Genomic DNA, 16,306 nt, shown 5'->3' on the forward strand with positions numbered 1-16,306 from the left:
CATTTGTAAACATGTCTGTTTCATTTAGGTATTTGAGTAAATGTACCAAGTTTGGTACATAGATATGTAGATCTGGACATGCCCCTTGCTCTTAGACAGATACAGACACTTTCCACTTATCTGGTGATCAGAGTTCTGACTAAAGGTTAGGGTGGTTTTCAGACGATATAACATTCCAAACCCAAAATAAGCTTGCACTAGCCTAATTTCGTAGCAGGACAGTCAAAAAATCATAATGTCACCTTGAAAGATTGACATGATCTCCATATATATAAAATACCGCAAACCTGTTGTACCTGTTGCTTAGTTTTGGCACATTTGCACATTTCACAAGCCCAGCCTCAGCATCTTTATATATCTATGTGAGCTTTATAAGGTGGTGAACTTGTTTCCAGCCTCATGTGGCCAGAAATTCATTTTTAAGTGACTAAATTCACCACCGTGTCAGTGTGTCTGGTGTATCAGAGCAACTGGTTCCAAAACCCATTCTGGTCCTGCCTGGAAGCCACTGTGACTCGTGTATGTATTTGTAGTTACAAAGGATTTGACTGAAAGAATGCATGCTTCACTAACAAACATGACAGTCAGACGTGTAATTTCCCCTTCCATTCACAATCTCTACTTTTCACAGGCATATGGCCACACACTCTCCGCAGAAGACCCACCAGTGCTCATTCTGTGAGAAAATGTTCCACCGCAAAGACCACCTGAAGAACCACCTGCAGACCCATGACCCCAACAAAGAGGCCTTCAAGTGTGAGGAATGTGGGAAGCACTACAACACCAAGCTGGGATACAAGCGCCATGTGGCCATGCACTCCGCCACGGCGGGGGATCTCACCTGTAAAGTGTGCATGCAGAGTTACGAGAGCACACCTGTTCTCCTGGAGCACCTTAAGAGCCACTCTGGGAAGTCCTCAGCCGGTACTAAGGAGAAAAAGCACCCATGTGACCACTGTGACCGGCGTTTCTACACACGGAAGGATGTGAGAAGACATATGGTGGTCCACACAGGCCGAAAGGACTTCCTATGCCAGTACTGTGCCCAGCGTTTTGGCAGGAAGGACCATCTGACGCGCCATGTGAAGAAGAGCCACTCGCAGGAGCTGCTGAAGATTAAGACAGAGCCTCCCGATATGCTAGGTCTCTTAGCTACGGGCTCTCCGCCCTGCTCAGTGAAGGAGGAGCTCAGCCCCATGATGTGCGGCATGGGGCCCAACAAAGACCCCATGATGGGTAAACCGTTCCCTAGTGGGGCACCTTTTCCAATGGGCATGTACAACCCCCACCATCTCCAGGCCATGTCAAATTCTGGGGTGGGTCACCCACACCCATCTCTGATGCCAAGCTCCTTGTCTGCCGCTATGGGCATGGGTTGTCATATGGAATCTCCTGCATCTCTTCACCCACACTCCCATCATCATCACCATCACCACCACCATCACCATCACCACCATTCCCCTCCACTGCCCCCCCACCATCAACCTCCGGCTCCCCAGCAGCAGCACCAGCCCCAGCCAGCGCCCAAGTACCAGCTGGGATCTACCTCATACCTGCTGGACAAGCCCTTGAAAGTGGAGATGGAGAGCTTCCTCATGGATCTGCAGAGTGGCTTGCCAGGCCCAGTTCCCTCTGCAGAGCCCCACGCTGCTGCTTCACCCCCCAAGGATGGACTGGAGCCCGCCACGGGCCTGGCGGATGAGCTCTGCGGGGATCCCCTTCTGTCTAAGAGCCCTGCAGTGATCGCTGAGTCTCTGTGTGCTGCTAACATGGACTTCTCCCACCTGCTGGGTTTCCTGCCCATCAACCTGCCTCCCTACAGTGCCCCCATGAGCACTGGAGGGCTAGTCATGGGTTACACCTCATCTGCGACCTCCTCAACTTCCTCTTCTTCCTCTTCATCGTCTCTGCACACTGCTGAGCCCCATGCCGCAGCAGTTGCAGCGGCAGCAGCCGCTGCTGTCGCCACAGCACCTCTTACCTCTTTGCAACCGCAACCTCAGGAGCAGCAGAGCTCCAGCGGGAGTCTGGGTCTTGGATCTCTGCACCCCCTCCCACCAGTGTTCAGCTCCAGCCTTAGCACCACCACATTGCCTCGCTTCCACCAGGCCTTCCAGTGAGAGTGCCGGCACCTTGCGTCTTGCCCAGCAGGAACGGCCTTCGCACCAGCCTCAGCTCAGCACAGATGTTTCGGGCTAATCAGAAAGTTGGAAAATTAAAATGAAAGAACATTTAGAAGCCTTAAATGAAAGTGCGCACAAAAGCTTTTGATTGAGCCTTAAAAGGAATTTAAACCCCTTTAAGCAAAAAGGAAAAAGTTGAAGCAGCTTTTATTTTGGGCTTTTTTTCCCTTATCCTGTAGTTATACCATGTATTAACCCTTGTTTTTTTGGGTTTTTTTCTTCATTTTTTCCATTTTCATTAATTTTTATCCCCCCTTTTTATCACCCCTTTTTAGTGTTATAGAAGGCAGAATCAGTGGGCCAAAAGGCATGGTACTGCATACTTTCTAAAGTAATACTATAAAAAAAAAAAATCAAAGATAACTTTTAGATTATCTGTTTTGTTGTGACCCAGAAAAAATATAGTTTGAAGTGGATATTTTGTTTTACTTATTTTTCTTTACCAAATGTAAGAACATGGTAGAATGCGTCTCATCTTGAGTTTTTGAAACACCCGTGCTTATATATATTATAGCTTCAACTGTCAGGACTGATATGGAGAGAAGAGAGACCCCTGAAAGGAAAACGCATAAACTTTATGTTCTGTTCAGAGATGGCTTACACAGAACCATAAAAGTGACCTGGCCTCTATAATAAAAAAGAAAAAAAGTGCTCTTCCAACATAAAAAACAACAAAAAAACTAAATAGAAAAACCCCACAAAAAATCCATAACAAAACGAAAAAAATAACAAACTGATGTGCTCTTAGAGTCAGCTCAGTTAAAAACAGACTCTAATCATAGATAAGAGATCTGTTGGCTGCCAAACACACATTTTTAAAGAAAAGCTAAGAAAGAGAAAGAAATGTGTGACACATGTTGGCTTCATTTTTTTTATGTGTTTCTCAAGAGAAGCACTTTTTTTTTTCTTAGCAGAAGGCACTTCACCTTTTGTCTCCTCCCTCCTCGTGACTAGAGGTTTTCACTGAGACAGAGAGCTCCTCGCTAGACTAGAGGAGGGCCGTCTTTCACTTATCTTCCTTTACAAGTTTCCCTGATAGTGATATAGTTGTTTGCAGCTTTTCCTAGCTGTGCCGCATATCTCTGAAAAATATCTCTATTTTCTGAATATACTGCAACCACATCTTTAGGCGGTCTTTTAAAAAGATGCATCATCTTGGTAATGATGAACCCTGACATATGTGAATGACAAAAAAAAGAGCAAAAGAGTTACAGTGACAGATGAGGAAAAATGTGTTGAAGAATGTTATTGCAGTGTACGAAATATCTCAAAAATTATTATAATGGCTTTTATCTCAGTAAGGTGTATTTTTGGTAGACGTATTACAACTAAATGATGATGTTTTTGATGTCTGGCAAGTTTACATGTGTGTGTATCTTACAGTTTTGATCAAACAAATGGATGAAGTATTAGCCTTTTCCCTTAAGCTTTCTCTGTCATATCCAGTCTTTACCTTTACATGTACTTGAGTTAGTTTAGAGGAATCAAAACTATGGATGGGAAATATATATAGAACGCTGTTAGTAATTTAGTAACAACCTAGGATTTGAACAATTTAGGGATGCTGATATTGAAGACCTATGAAGCTACGTGTATATAGTAGAATATATACTCACCGGCAACTCAAATTACATACACCTTGCTGGCATTGGGTTGGACCCCCCTTTGTCTTCAGAACTGCCTTAATTCGTTGCACAGACGCCGCCAGGTACTGGAAACATTTCTCAGAGATTTTTGGCATAACATTGTTGTAAACTTGCTGCAGATTGGTTGGCTGCACATCCACGAACCTCCCATTCCAAAACATCCCAAAGGTGCTTTGTGACATGACACATTATCCTGGTGAAAGCAGCCTTTGGAAGATGGACTTGTTAAGAGATGCTCTTCTGCATACCTTGATTGTAACAAGTGGAAGAATTCACCTTTCTTCCCCATTCTGATGCTTGGTTTGATAGACTGTTTTGACCATGCCTATGTGCCTGAATGCACAAGTTTCTGATTGGCTGATTAGATATTTGTGTTAACAAGCAGATGTATCTGAGAAACTAGCCGGTGAGTGTGTATCTCACTGTATACATACATTTATAATGGGGTGTAACAACTCTGTGACCAAGACCAAAATTGCAATACAAATATCAGTATTGCATCTTGGCTCAGTCTTCCCATGCTGTGATACCCATGAGGAGCTGTTAATGCCTAGTTAAAGCAATGCATAGTTACAGTAACAAAAGCTGTAATGTTTTAAAGGTTGTTTAGAATAATAGAATGAAATCTTTGTTCATGATCCAATCATGATAAAGTTAATAGGCCTGTGTTAAAAAATGTTTTCTTTTTGTTTTTCATCCCCTGAAAAAAGGAACTGAGGCCAAAAAACTGACGTTTGAACTAATCTGTGGTCTCAAAGAATTGTTACACCCCTAGCAAAACTGCTCTGCTGTGATAAAATCTTCAGTCCAAGATCAGTTATCTTGAATGTCTTGAAGTTCCAACCATTCATTACTAGTCCTTAAAAACCCAAAACCCAAAGGTCACCTAAACCTTAAAGTCATATAGGTGCTCATTATCTTTCCATTTAATTTAACCTGTAGTCATTCCCTTTAATGTAATTATTGTGCCTTGATGGGTCATGCTAACTCTGCACTCTGTCCCTCTTTTGTAAAGATTCTAGAAATGGTGAGAATTTGGGAAAAAGTTTTTGCACACTTGTAGCCTAAAAAAAATCCCTCTGAGGTCTAAGTTGACCCCAAACCTAACCCCTAACACTAACCCTAACCAGAGACAAAGAAAAATACTTTAAAAAAAAGTTAGTGGCTTTTGATGTATGTCAGTTAGAATCAACAGAATTAAAAGTTGCATTTTCTGATAGCACTGAGTCATCAGCATTTATTGTTTAGTCCTAGGAGGGGTGACTTACACATGTGCAGTAATTAAGCACATCTATCATCCGTACTTACCTCATACGTCACACAGCCACAGGAACACTAGTGTTATTGACATTTGAACAACAACCATAAACTGGGAGTCAGTCAGAGTGGCCTGTTGCTAGCTAAACTTTTACAAAGACCGAAAACCACATTACACAATCAGAAAAACAATTTAAAAAAATGTCTAATTTAATGATGCAAAGTTATATTTTGTACTTTCCATTGTAGCAAGAGGCAGAAGTTCGTTGCTAACATGACCCATACAGCAATAACGACCACATCAATAGGAAATACAGGTTTAGATCAATTGGGATTATTCTTAATCTTCTCATCGGTGACGATGCCCAACCTTAATACTGAACCCTAACACTATATTTTGGTGAATCTTTTTTTTTTCTTCAAAAAATGTAAATAGTCTTTGATGTGTTTCAGTTAGCATGATTATTTCTTTCTCCTCTTGATTTGCAAGACTTGGCAGAACATTTTCTTTTAAATGTTAGATTTCCTTTAGCATAGGGTTAGGGTTAGGGTTAGTGTCGTCACCGGTAACAACCTCATAAGGTTAAATGGTCTTTCTGTGGCCTGACCAACACTGACAAATATGCATGTTCATATCTTTGCTAGTTCATTTTATTGGTGAATCTCATTTCAGCGAAAGCGCACCTGGTAACTCTGCCTTTTTAGCAGTCACTGTGCTACATGGGAACCCAAACACACAGAAAAAAAAGGAAAAAAACATAGCACATAAAAAATGGAAAGTCAAACACATATTGCTGCTTTTAGCTACGGTTGCAGATGGATGACAACTGTAGACCACTAGAACATTTCATTTTTTTTCTATCTGCAAGATGGACAGCCAGCTGAAAACGTGCACGAAACAAACCGACAAAGTGTTCATCGGCCCCAGTACCACTCCCTCTGTACTCCTTCCTTTCCTCCTCCTCTTTCAGCTGCTTCGTAGAGTCAAAGGAAAAGGGTCTGAAAATATAGTGATCTATCTGGAGGAAGGCAGTCACCGAACCTCTGTGCTTTGACATTCAAAGCAAGAGGGCGGACACGTGTTTGACTGCAGGACTCGAGGTATCGCTTATGCTCATATATTTGTTTTGTTTTTTGTCATTTGATATATTATTTTCTGTTTGTATAAAACAGGACCTCGAAAAAAAAACAACACAACACATCACCTCATTTTTATGTTTTTGTTTTTTTTGTTTTACCAAAACCTCGGGAGAAGAAACTATGTTTTTGCACAATTGCTTGTTGAAGAATGCTACAAGTGCTTTTCGTTTAATACTGTAGGATATAAAAGCCTGACAATGAGCAGCTGATGGACCCTGTTATTTACACAGGTGGAGGGGTTCAAGGTCCAGCGACTTTACTGCCTTTGGGTGGAAACACATTGGTCAGGCGTTAAAGTTGCGTACATTATTGCTTCAACCTCTTTAGACTTTTGCTCTTCTCTGTGCACCTTGGTAAGTAGGTAAAATTGTGCCAGAAACCTCTACTCTGTAGTTTCCATTTACACAGGTTAACCCTGACCCCTCCTTTCAGAAGGTATAAGAAGCTGAAAAATTTGGAATCACTGCAATGTGTAGAAAAGCGTCCCCGCACAGTCTGACTGTTTAACTTCATCCCTAAAAATTGTCTTTGTATAATCCAAATTTCAAACTAAATTGGAGCAGGTTTTACACTTAATTAGAATCCCATTGGAAAGTCATTTTTTGATAATGATGATGATGGCTCTTGCAAAATGATCAGACGTCTGATCTTAAATTCATTAGCTGTCAGCATCTTTCTTAGAATTTATCATATTAAAGAAAAGGTAAAACTGGTCTTTATTATGATCTCTAAAAAGGTGGTTTTATAAGAACCCTTTTGGGTTAAGCCAAACTTGTAGCAATCAAATTGAGCATTTATATATTTTTGTAACAAATAGTCATTTAGTCTTGAAAAAGCTTTTGGCATGCTTTTAGTTTGTCCTCCCTGGGTTTCTGTGAGCTAATCTGAATTCTAGCACTTTCAACCTTTTAAAAAAAAGAGTATTTTTTTCTTTAAGATTTTCAGCTTATGTGTTCATATGTTTTTAATTTTGTATTGATCCTGTATATGTATGTGCCATTAGTTTGATGTGTAGACTTTATCAACTTGTGTATTTCTCTTTTCCAAAAGGATAACAGTATTTTTGATATACCTTTCACTAATATCCTTCTACATAAAAGACCTCTGCCCTTTTTACTTTTTTGTTCGTTTTGGGTTACCAGCTTTGCCTTCTCTCACGTGATTTTTAATCAAACTCTACAGCCAAGTGTTTGAAGACAACAACCACAAACCAACCACAGCCTGCCACTGAAAGCCTGTTGTAAGAGACCTGCCATTTTTCGACCATGTAACCAAACAAAAGTAAAGTCCAGAGCGACCCCACAACATAGATTTTAAAGCTTACCATTGTGGTCACAGGACTGATTGTCTCTGCCAAAAGGAACAACTTTGTGAGCAGCAGTGAAGTTGACTCTCAAAAATGGATTTAAATTAATGTTACTAAACTCAGTTTCAAGCACCTGAAAAGAATAATTGTTTCTTTTTAGATATTTTAAGCAAACTGGACATGTGATGAGGGCTTACTTGTAGCTGTTAAAATTCAGATTTCATGCCTATCTTACCACATGATTTGTACGGAAGCTCATTTGTGCCAAGAAGTGAACCAATAATTAAAATAATTCTAATAATAATACAGGCAGTTAGTCAAGTGAAAATAAGATATTATACTAAGTGTGATAAAGTGAGATAGCTATTAAAATCATTCCATCATCATTCCACACAGGAATGTTACAAAGTTCCAGGATCTGGTCTGTAACAGACCTACACATTCAGCAGGACAAGCTGCAGATACAAATATGATGTAACATCCATAAATATGTGTAGAGAACTTGTGTGTGAATAATCACATATTTAACTGTTTTTCAGTGTCACTTACGTTTAGTGATAGTAGGATGGGGTTTAGTGATGGTACATTTGTGGGTAATGTGCAAACAGGACTTGAAAATGGCTAAAGACAGAGCATAGCCTAACAGACCTACCTATCCATGGTTTCCATTTTTGTACTGGTTTCCAAAGTAGATCTGTATGTTGGTCATTTCATCTTGATTTAAAATGATCAGGCTGCTCATAGAGTTTTCAAAATATTTTGAACAATGTCATGTTGACTAAAAAGGTGAATTTTCAACTGAAACAGGAAGTCTTTGTACAGCATATGTACTGAGCCATGTTTTTAGGTCGTATTTGTTTGCATTTTGCTGTGTACTGCCAATAGTCACTGATCTGAACAAAACTCAAACTGTGTTAATTATATGTTCCGCTTCATGCTCTAGTCTATTGTAGATGTACATATTACTATACATCGGCGTAATTTTGTGCTGATCTCTGTCATGATCTCTGTCTAAATAAATAAATGCATCTGGGTAAATTCCCAGATGGTTAAACATGCAACTATTTTGCTGGTAATACCTGAAATGAGTAAAGAAAATCAACAGCCTATCAACAGCAAGGTAATTCACAATTTTATTGGGGGGGCTATATTGGTTGGGTCTGATTATTGGGGGGGTCATAACCCCCCTGGAAATTACGCCCCTGTTACTATAAGATCCCATAGTACTATGGACAATGAGATCTTTAACTTCAAATTATATGAAAGATTACGAAATAAGATCTCTCCTCTTTTTCAGTGCAATACATTTCTCTACTTTTAAGTATTTTGACATGCTAATAATTGGTTACTTAAATGCAATTGTAAATGGAAATTTAATCTTAGTAATTTAAAAAAAGCACAAAAATAATACATCTGCTAAAATAAGTTTTGTTTCAGGCTCTATAAACTCTGTCCTGCTTGATCATCATTTGTCATTATTTACATAAAGTGAAAAGTATAAAAGTTTTGACTAACGTTTCCTAATTTAGACTGTAATAACACAACTACAAGGGGATTTTTAATTAAAACAATATTACATAATTTCAATTTACAATTGTTTTTTTTGGCAGAAATGAGCTTCTGTAATTTGAGCTGATGTCCATATCATATCAATCCTATTCTGAAACAATTGCAGTGTTGTTCTGCTACTCTTCTTGGTTGTAGCTCCATTACCTCGACCTGCACCTACTAGGGATGCACTTATTCTCATCTTTTCTTCTTAACTAGTAGGTGCAGCACACACACATTTTAAGGGAATTTATATATCAGTTTAAATCTGAGAAAACTGATTAGATTTTTAATGAGGCTCTCTCTTTGTTGCCCTCTCTTTTGTTTCGCTGTTAATGAGAAACTGGGTACTGTCTGATGCAGGCAACATCCACAAGTAGTTTTATATATTTCTAGCTTAACGGAAGTCTTGCATTCCAACCTCTTTGTGTATCTTGTTTAGTGACATAGCCCATTTTATTTTTATCACTTGCTATTACAGCCACCTCTGAAATAACCAAGATTTTTTTAAAAAAAAGAAGAAGGTTAAAATAGAGTTTTTGCATCCACGTACACTATATTATATAGCATCAACTACAGGGAGAGTTCTATTAATGATGTGCTTTGGATAAGACAGACAATGCGAGGTCTTGCTTTTTTTTTGTTACATATCTCACATGCAATCAGTTGCTGCAATGTTAAAGTGACAGATTTGTATATTGGTTGATCCAAAGAGATGATGAACACAACAACAGAACTATTGACTTATTGTACAGTACAGTCTATCTTTGAGTTGTCATGTGTTATGTTGAAATGATTAAAAGAAAAACCAGTGGTTTCATAGCCTCTTGGCATTCTTTTTTTTTCATCTGCAAAACACTAAACCACACTAAAACATGTCAAAATGATTCACATAAGATATTATCATAAGATCTCAGTACCTTTTGAGAATCTGGGCTCTTTAGCAGTGTAGGAAAATTTTTTTTAGTATATCAACTTAAATCAGCGGTGTCCAACTCCAGGCCTTGAGGGCTGGTGGCCTTCAGGTTTTAGATGTGTCCTTGATCCAACACAGCTGATTTAAAGGCTAAATTACCTCCTCAACATGTCTTGAGGTTCTTCAGAGGCCTGGTAATGAACTAATCATGTGATTCAGGTGTGTTGACCCAGGGTGATATCTGAAACCTGTAGGACGCCGGCCCTTGAGGCCTGGAGTTGGACACCCCTGACTTAGATGTTTTAAGGTGATTATGGGACTTTCTTGAGAAGAGAGGATTTTGATCGTTCTCCTATGATGGACAACACAATCCAGAAAACAGAATAAGTTGTTAAATCATTTTTTAAAAGTCATTTCCATTTAGGATATTTTTTCCTGAACTCTGTATTCTTGCGATTATTGTTTATTTTCTCTCGGCAGGAATAAGAATGCTTTACCGCTTGACCCGATCTACGCGATATATTCAAATCTGAAACATATTTATTTCTTTATATCATATTTCTGTTTTCAACATACATTAAGATTTTTTTTTACTCTGTATCAGACTGAAAGATAAGTAATATTGCACATCATTAGTAGCAGAAATTTTAAACAGATTTGAGAGCAGAGAAGTAGTGTAGAGAAACAGTTTTCCTGTTTCGTAATATGATGTGCATGGAGTGGAACAGGGAGAACCTGGCTGGATAGGCTTTATTAGCCATGCCGATGCTGTTTCTTGTAATGAGAAATGGGTTGAGGTTTGACCACAGTTAGGGTGTTGTTTATTTATTTTTATCACGAGAGAATACCAAATTACGAACATGAGTACGAAGATGTGATGATTATTGACAGTAAATTACAAATTTCTCTTATTTATGCAAATTTTTATTTTTTTAAGTAAGAAACTTACTGCTTTGCTCAAAATAGCTTAAAACAGTATCTCAGAGTATTTCCTTTCTATATGACTTGCTGCGTGTTCCACAGTGAGTCGAAACCTCGTACAGTACCAGAGTCTGGATTATGTCTTAGAGAGCTATACAAGTGCGCCTGCATGCATAACTGAGTGTCAAGACCATCCTAATTATAGTACCAAGGAGCTAACCTATACTTACATCAACTGAACTGACTCTAACACATGTACTCACGGGCTGCCAACTGTGCCATAATTCAGGAATAGAAACTCTTCTGGTTTCATAGAAGGGTTTGTAAATAGGATTTGAGACACCACAGCATAAACTTTGTCATGTGACCACAGGTTTCCACACAGTGAACAATTATGGAAGGACAAATCAGGAATTAACAACTTAAAAGCCATACACAGCAGACATCTCACAAAAAATTAGGCCAATAGTGTGAAACAGTGCTGCTCTATTGGTGGGGAAAACCAAGAGCTGGAAGATGAACACTTTGTAGTTGAAACAGTGCACTGATAGAAATGTTTTACAAAGGACATAGTGAAATAAGTAGTGGGAAAAAGCGAAGGGAAAACTACAGAAATAACAATAATCATATACATATAAGAATTAAAAAGGTAAATGCTTAAGGAAGCAAAATGACACTGGAAATTTTCTTAAATTTAAAAAATGAATGCATGCATTTATTGACCACTGTGCTTGGTGCATTTGAATTTCCTCGCTCTCTCTGATTGGTAGATCCTTAAGATGTTTTGTTTTTGCTTTGTTTTTTTCTAAGAATAATGGCTCGATGTGATTATATGATCCAGGCTGAAATAGAAAACCCACAAATTTTTAGCCCTTCTAAATCAATCTATTCATCCCTGATTGTGTTTTTGAAGATGGAGTGTTGAAACATAGATATTTTTATCGATAGCTACTCCGGACAGCCTCTTTCTCACACAGGCAGACAGACAACAGTCCTAGACACTGAAAGTCATGTATTGCAGTTTACATGACTATCATTAGACTGGGGGACTTTTGTTCATATGCACTGCTCAAAAACAAATCAAAAAAAGAGCAGTGGTGTGACATAGCAGGTTAGCCCATTTTACTGAAATGTGCTTGTTTGCATGAATGACAGCATCAGCGCACGCTTATAATGAGATGATAATGTCGTGGGGGATCCCCTCCCTAATCTGGAACCAAGTACTACCGAGGTCCTGGACAGTCTAAGATGCAACCTGGTGGTGTTGGATTTTTCTTGGATTTAGGTCAAGCGAGCACAGTTAGTGGTATCAATTGCATCATCCTCCAGGAAGTGCCCGCATACTCTCACCACATGAGCTGGGCATTGCTTTGCACTCAGAGGAACCCAGAACCCCCTGCGCCAGAGGAGGGTCTGGCAATAAGTCCAAGGATTTCATCCTGATAGCTAATGGCAGTCAGGGTGCTGTTGCCTAGCCTGTAGAGGTTCCCCTGTCACGTCTGTCATATGCGCTCAGGCTGAAGGTACTCTAATATATGAAAAACATAGGGCTTTACATAGCCAATTCTCATTTTCTGTGGCAAGTGCCAGTATTGGGCTAAAGTGCCACAAGGCCTCAGCCCTTTAGCCCTCAGTGAGCACAGGGCTCATTAGACAACGTTGGACCCTTAGGACAGCTTCATGACAAAGTCTGTTTATGATTGTTTAGTCACAGACAGTGACACCAGTGACCTCCTGGAGGTCATGTTGTAGGACTTTGGCAGTGCTCCCTTTCTCCACTGCACAAAGGAGCAGAGCGGAGCAGTCCTGCAGATGGATTAAGGACTTCTTTGGCCTTGTTTCAACTGCCTGGTACTCATTTTGTGTGGCATAAACTCTGAGTGTTAGTTTTATGGAAATTAGTTTTAATTGATCATTTTGCTGGTTTTTGCCCTAGACTGTACATTAAAGATTGATATTGCCCACTGATTTCTGGACACTGCATTTTCATTGCTACCGTTTACCAGAGTGCTAAGTGAACAATAGGTAATGCAAGCTAACTTAGTTAGCAATGTTCAGTTCAGCAAGCCTTGTCTTGTGAAAATGAGAACTAGCAGACACTTATTAGCTAAAGCCTCCTGTGTTAGGACCTATCTGTAGTATCAAGATATTAGCGTTTTATAATAATCACAGTTGTTATAAAGGAAGAAACTATCAACAGATATAATAATTATATTTTGTGACAGGGAACAACCTGAAATAAAGTTGTGCTGCCTTTGTGGACAGGATGTGTCATTGTAAAATCATTGTAATGCACCATTAAGCATGTTCCAAAAACACAGGAAGCTAACTTTCATATTCAACTTGCCATCACTTTATTGTTTTGTCGTGGTACATTTTGTAATTGGACATTCTGTAAAAGAAACAAAGAGAAAAATAACAAACAAGTTTCTTTAAAAGTCATCAAGAGCATCATGCTTTTTGGCTAAAACGATGACAGGAATCATTACAGAGAGCGCCACAAACAGAAAAATGCAACAAATACAAAGCTGTTTTCTTTTATTTACATTGTAAAACCTTCAATCATACATGCATGACTCGGCCTCTTAAAAGTAAGTCTGTAAAAAATCTCCCCTGGTGTGTGCACTTGCAGGAGAGGAGTGTCTGTCCTTATATTAGACAGCAGTCAGGTATCAGAGCTCTGAAACTCTGACACAACACAGGGTGGTTCAGCAAGTAAAGGATGAAAATAAAAAGTAATGATCCTGTCATTTCAACTGAGGGATCCTTGGGGCTTTGATTAGTTGTTTCACATAGCAAGTGGCAGGGGGAAACTTCAAATGATTTTGCCTTCTCGATCTCTTTAAGCAGCTTGTCTGTAGCTTGAGTGCTGATGATAATGAAGGAGAGACCATGAGGATGAGTTAGCCATTCTTTCCTCTTGCCCTGAAGAATCAGGGTATATCTAGGCAAATATCTCATCTGTACTTTTGTGCAAAAGTGAAGCATTTCAATAACCCTACTAAATCTGTCAAGGGTGTAACAAATACAAGTGTGTACTAAATATTACCTTACATGCTGTGTAGTTTATGGTTTGAGTTTCTCATAAATCTGCGAGGTACTTCTTTTTGTTTTGCTTGATTAAAAAAAGGCCTTGGCCTGAGACATCCAGTCCTAATTGAAATTTACTGCAAATATATTTTCCTTTAAAACCACACCACATACAGTCTGATAACCTGGCATTCTGCAGACACCATCCATTGTTTTCTACTTGAGATATGGATACTGCTTCAGATATACTGTATTAGTGATACTGATCTGCACTTTTGTTGCTGTCTTCCTAAGAAGAGTGATACCACACATCTACTGACATTTAGCACAAAACTTATGTCTCTATGTAGTTAAGAAAGTATTGCTATCTGCTGGCTAGCTTAGCACACCATAAACACTAATATCTGTGTTCTAATGCCCCCAGTTTTACTTTCAAACTCAAAAGCAACACCAATCATTATATAGTCCCATAATGCATTGGATTGTTGACATCACAATCTGAGCAAAGTTCCTGCTAGCAGCAGGTTAACTTAGCCTAGCATTAAGACCCATATATTAATACCCATATTAAACAGAAAAGCTTATGCTAGGTACCAGATAGCTTACCTTAGACCAAAAACTAATGTTTCTGTCGCAATCTACTGCTAGCAGCCAGTTAGTTTTCTCTAAATTAAACTAACCCTTGTGACCAGGTAGCTTAGCTTAGCAAAAAAGGATGAACAGGTAATCTGGCTGTACAGATGGTCATTACTCCTCGCCAGCAAAAGGCTGATTTATTGTGTACAGGTGCTGGAATACGTTGTTGAAGTTATACATAAAAACCACAGATGATATAAAACATGGACATAGTTTCTGTGTAGCTTAGTTGCTCATTTCAAGTCATATTGACTAAAAAATGAAGTTATTTTGTAAATCTCGAGACTCACAGGATTGTCAGCCAATGAGCAAGGGGTTTCATGGTCAGCCATACCCCCCTTGTCACATCTAGTTATTTGAAACCAAGATGGCAATGATGAAAACGCCAAACTCGAGGCTTCAAAACACAACTTTAGAAACCAACAGATGATGTCAGAGTAGCCACTTCCACCTTTTACACCGTTTATAATATAAAATGGCTTTTAACAAACATTCAGATTTAAGAAATTTCATGGGGCAAATTCATATCTTTTACCTTTAATTTGGCTAGCATTCAACTGAAATACGGTATCTGGTTAGAGCTGCTCTGCATAAAGTAACCTAGATTAGTCCATAGGCTGAAAAGTGAAGCTAGTGCTTTAGAATCTTAGACCTGCATTCTTTCTAATTTACCACCTGAAGGCACCGGTTGTTGCAAAGAGACTTTTGGTCCTACAGAACTCTGTAGATCTGCATCACTTGTTTCAGGTTTTGTATTCAGTAAAAATTGGGCGACTCAAACTGTCAGAAAGGCAGTCAATAAAACCCCCAGCATACGCGTATTGTCCATGGCGTTGTTGATATTTTGACTAAATAACATGAAAAGTCAGACAAATTACTTCCCAACTAATGGGAACACATGGATGCAGGGTTATATGCCTTAAGACATAGCAAGAATGTCATCTTTCCTCTTTATGCCTACTGAAAATAACCTGTCACTAGCTCATATTTAACAAACAGTCATGCGAGTGGTATCAGTCTTCTTACCTAGCTTTTAACGGAAGCGAATAAGTTTATTTCTATTTGCTCAACTGGATTATTACATATTGCAATTTTGCTACTGTAAAATAAAATAGTTACCTAGATGAAGCCCTTGAGTTGAAGGTAAAGCATTTTTTTAAAATCAGGTTCCACCCAAAACTGCATGTTTTTTAAGCTGAAAAATACATATAATTTGAAAATAAAGGTAAACACATGATCTGCAGCGCACAAAACACAGACTGTACACATCTAATAAGAACCCTGTCAATTACATTCAAAACATCCCAGGACCTCTAAGCTCCGATACCGGCCAGGTGATCTTGCTGGGCTTTCCAAACACATCAGGTTATACAAACAAACGTATGGTACATTAGGCTCAAAAAGGAAAGAAAATAGGCATTTCGTACTAAAAATGGTCCTCTGAAACAACCTTTGCAATTTGCACCTTTCCCCCCCCCATTACTGCATAGTTCAGCAGGCTCAGGCGCTGCTAAGGCTACACTGATGGCATGGTTAACGAGCGGAAAAACATATTTGTGTTGTAGGCTTTTGAATATAAAATGGGTAGTTGGGTTCAAATATTCAAGTTCAGTCCCATTCTGAGCAGTTCTGCTTCATTTAGCGCAAATGGAGCAATATTTTGACATGAATAAGAAACCCAGTGTTTGGGAGGGAGAAGCTAATATTTGGATTACAGTTGTGG

General features: G+C 39.1%; 1 protein-coding gene across 4 annotated transcripts in view; it reads left to right on the forward strand.

The window, feature by feature from the left end:
* plagl2 (pleiomorphic adenoma gene-like 2) overlaps positions 1-9,902 on the forward strand; it is a 56,756-nt gene extending 46,854 nt beyond the window's left edge. For all 4 annotated transcript variants that reach the window (XM_026153335.2, XM_080294582.1, XM_026153334.2 and 1 more), the window contains one exon: positions 632-9,902. In XM_026153335.2, the coding sequence (XP_026009120.1) occupies positions 632-2,120 (1,489 nt within the window). In that variant the 3' untranslated portion in view covers positions 2,121-9,902. The remainder of the gene's footprint in view (positions 1-631) is intronic.
* Positions 9,903-16,306: the final 6,404 nt, after the last annotated feature.

This window comes from Astatotilapia calliptera, chromosome 20 (genome assembly GCF_964374335.1).
Source record: "Astatotilapia calliptera chromosome 20, fAstCal68.1, whole genome shotgun sequence".
NCBI lineage: Eukaryota > Metazoa > Chordata > Actinopteri > Cichliformes > Cichlidae > Astatotilapia > Astatotilapia calliptera.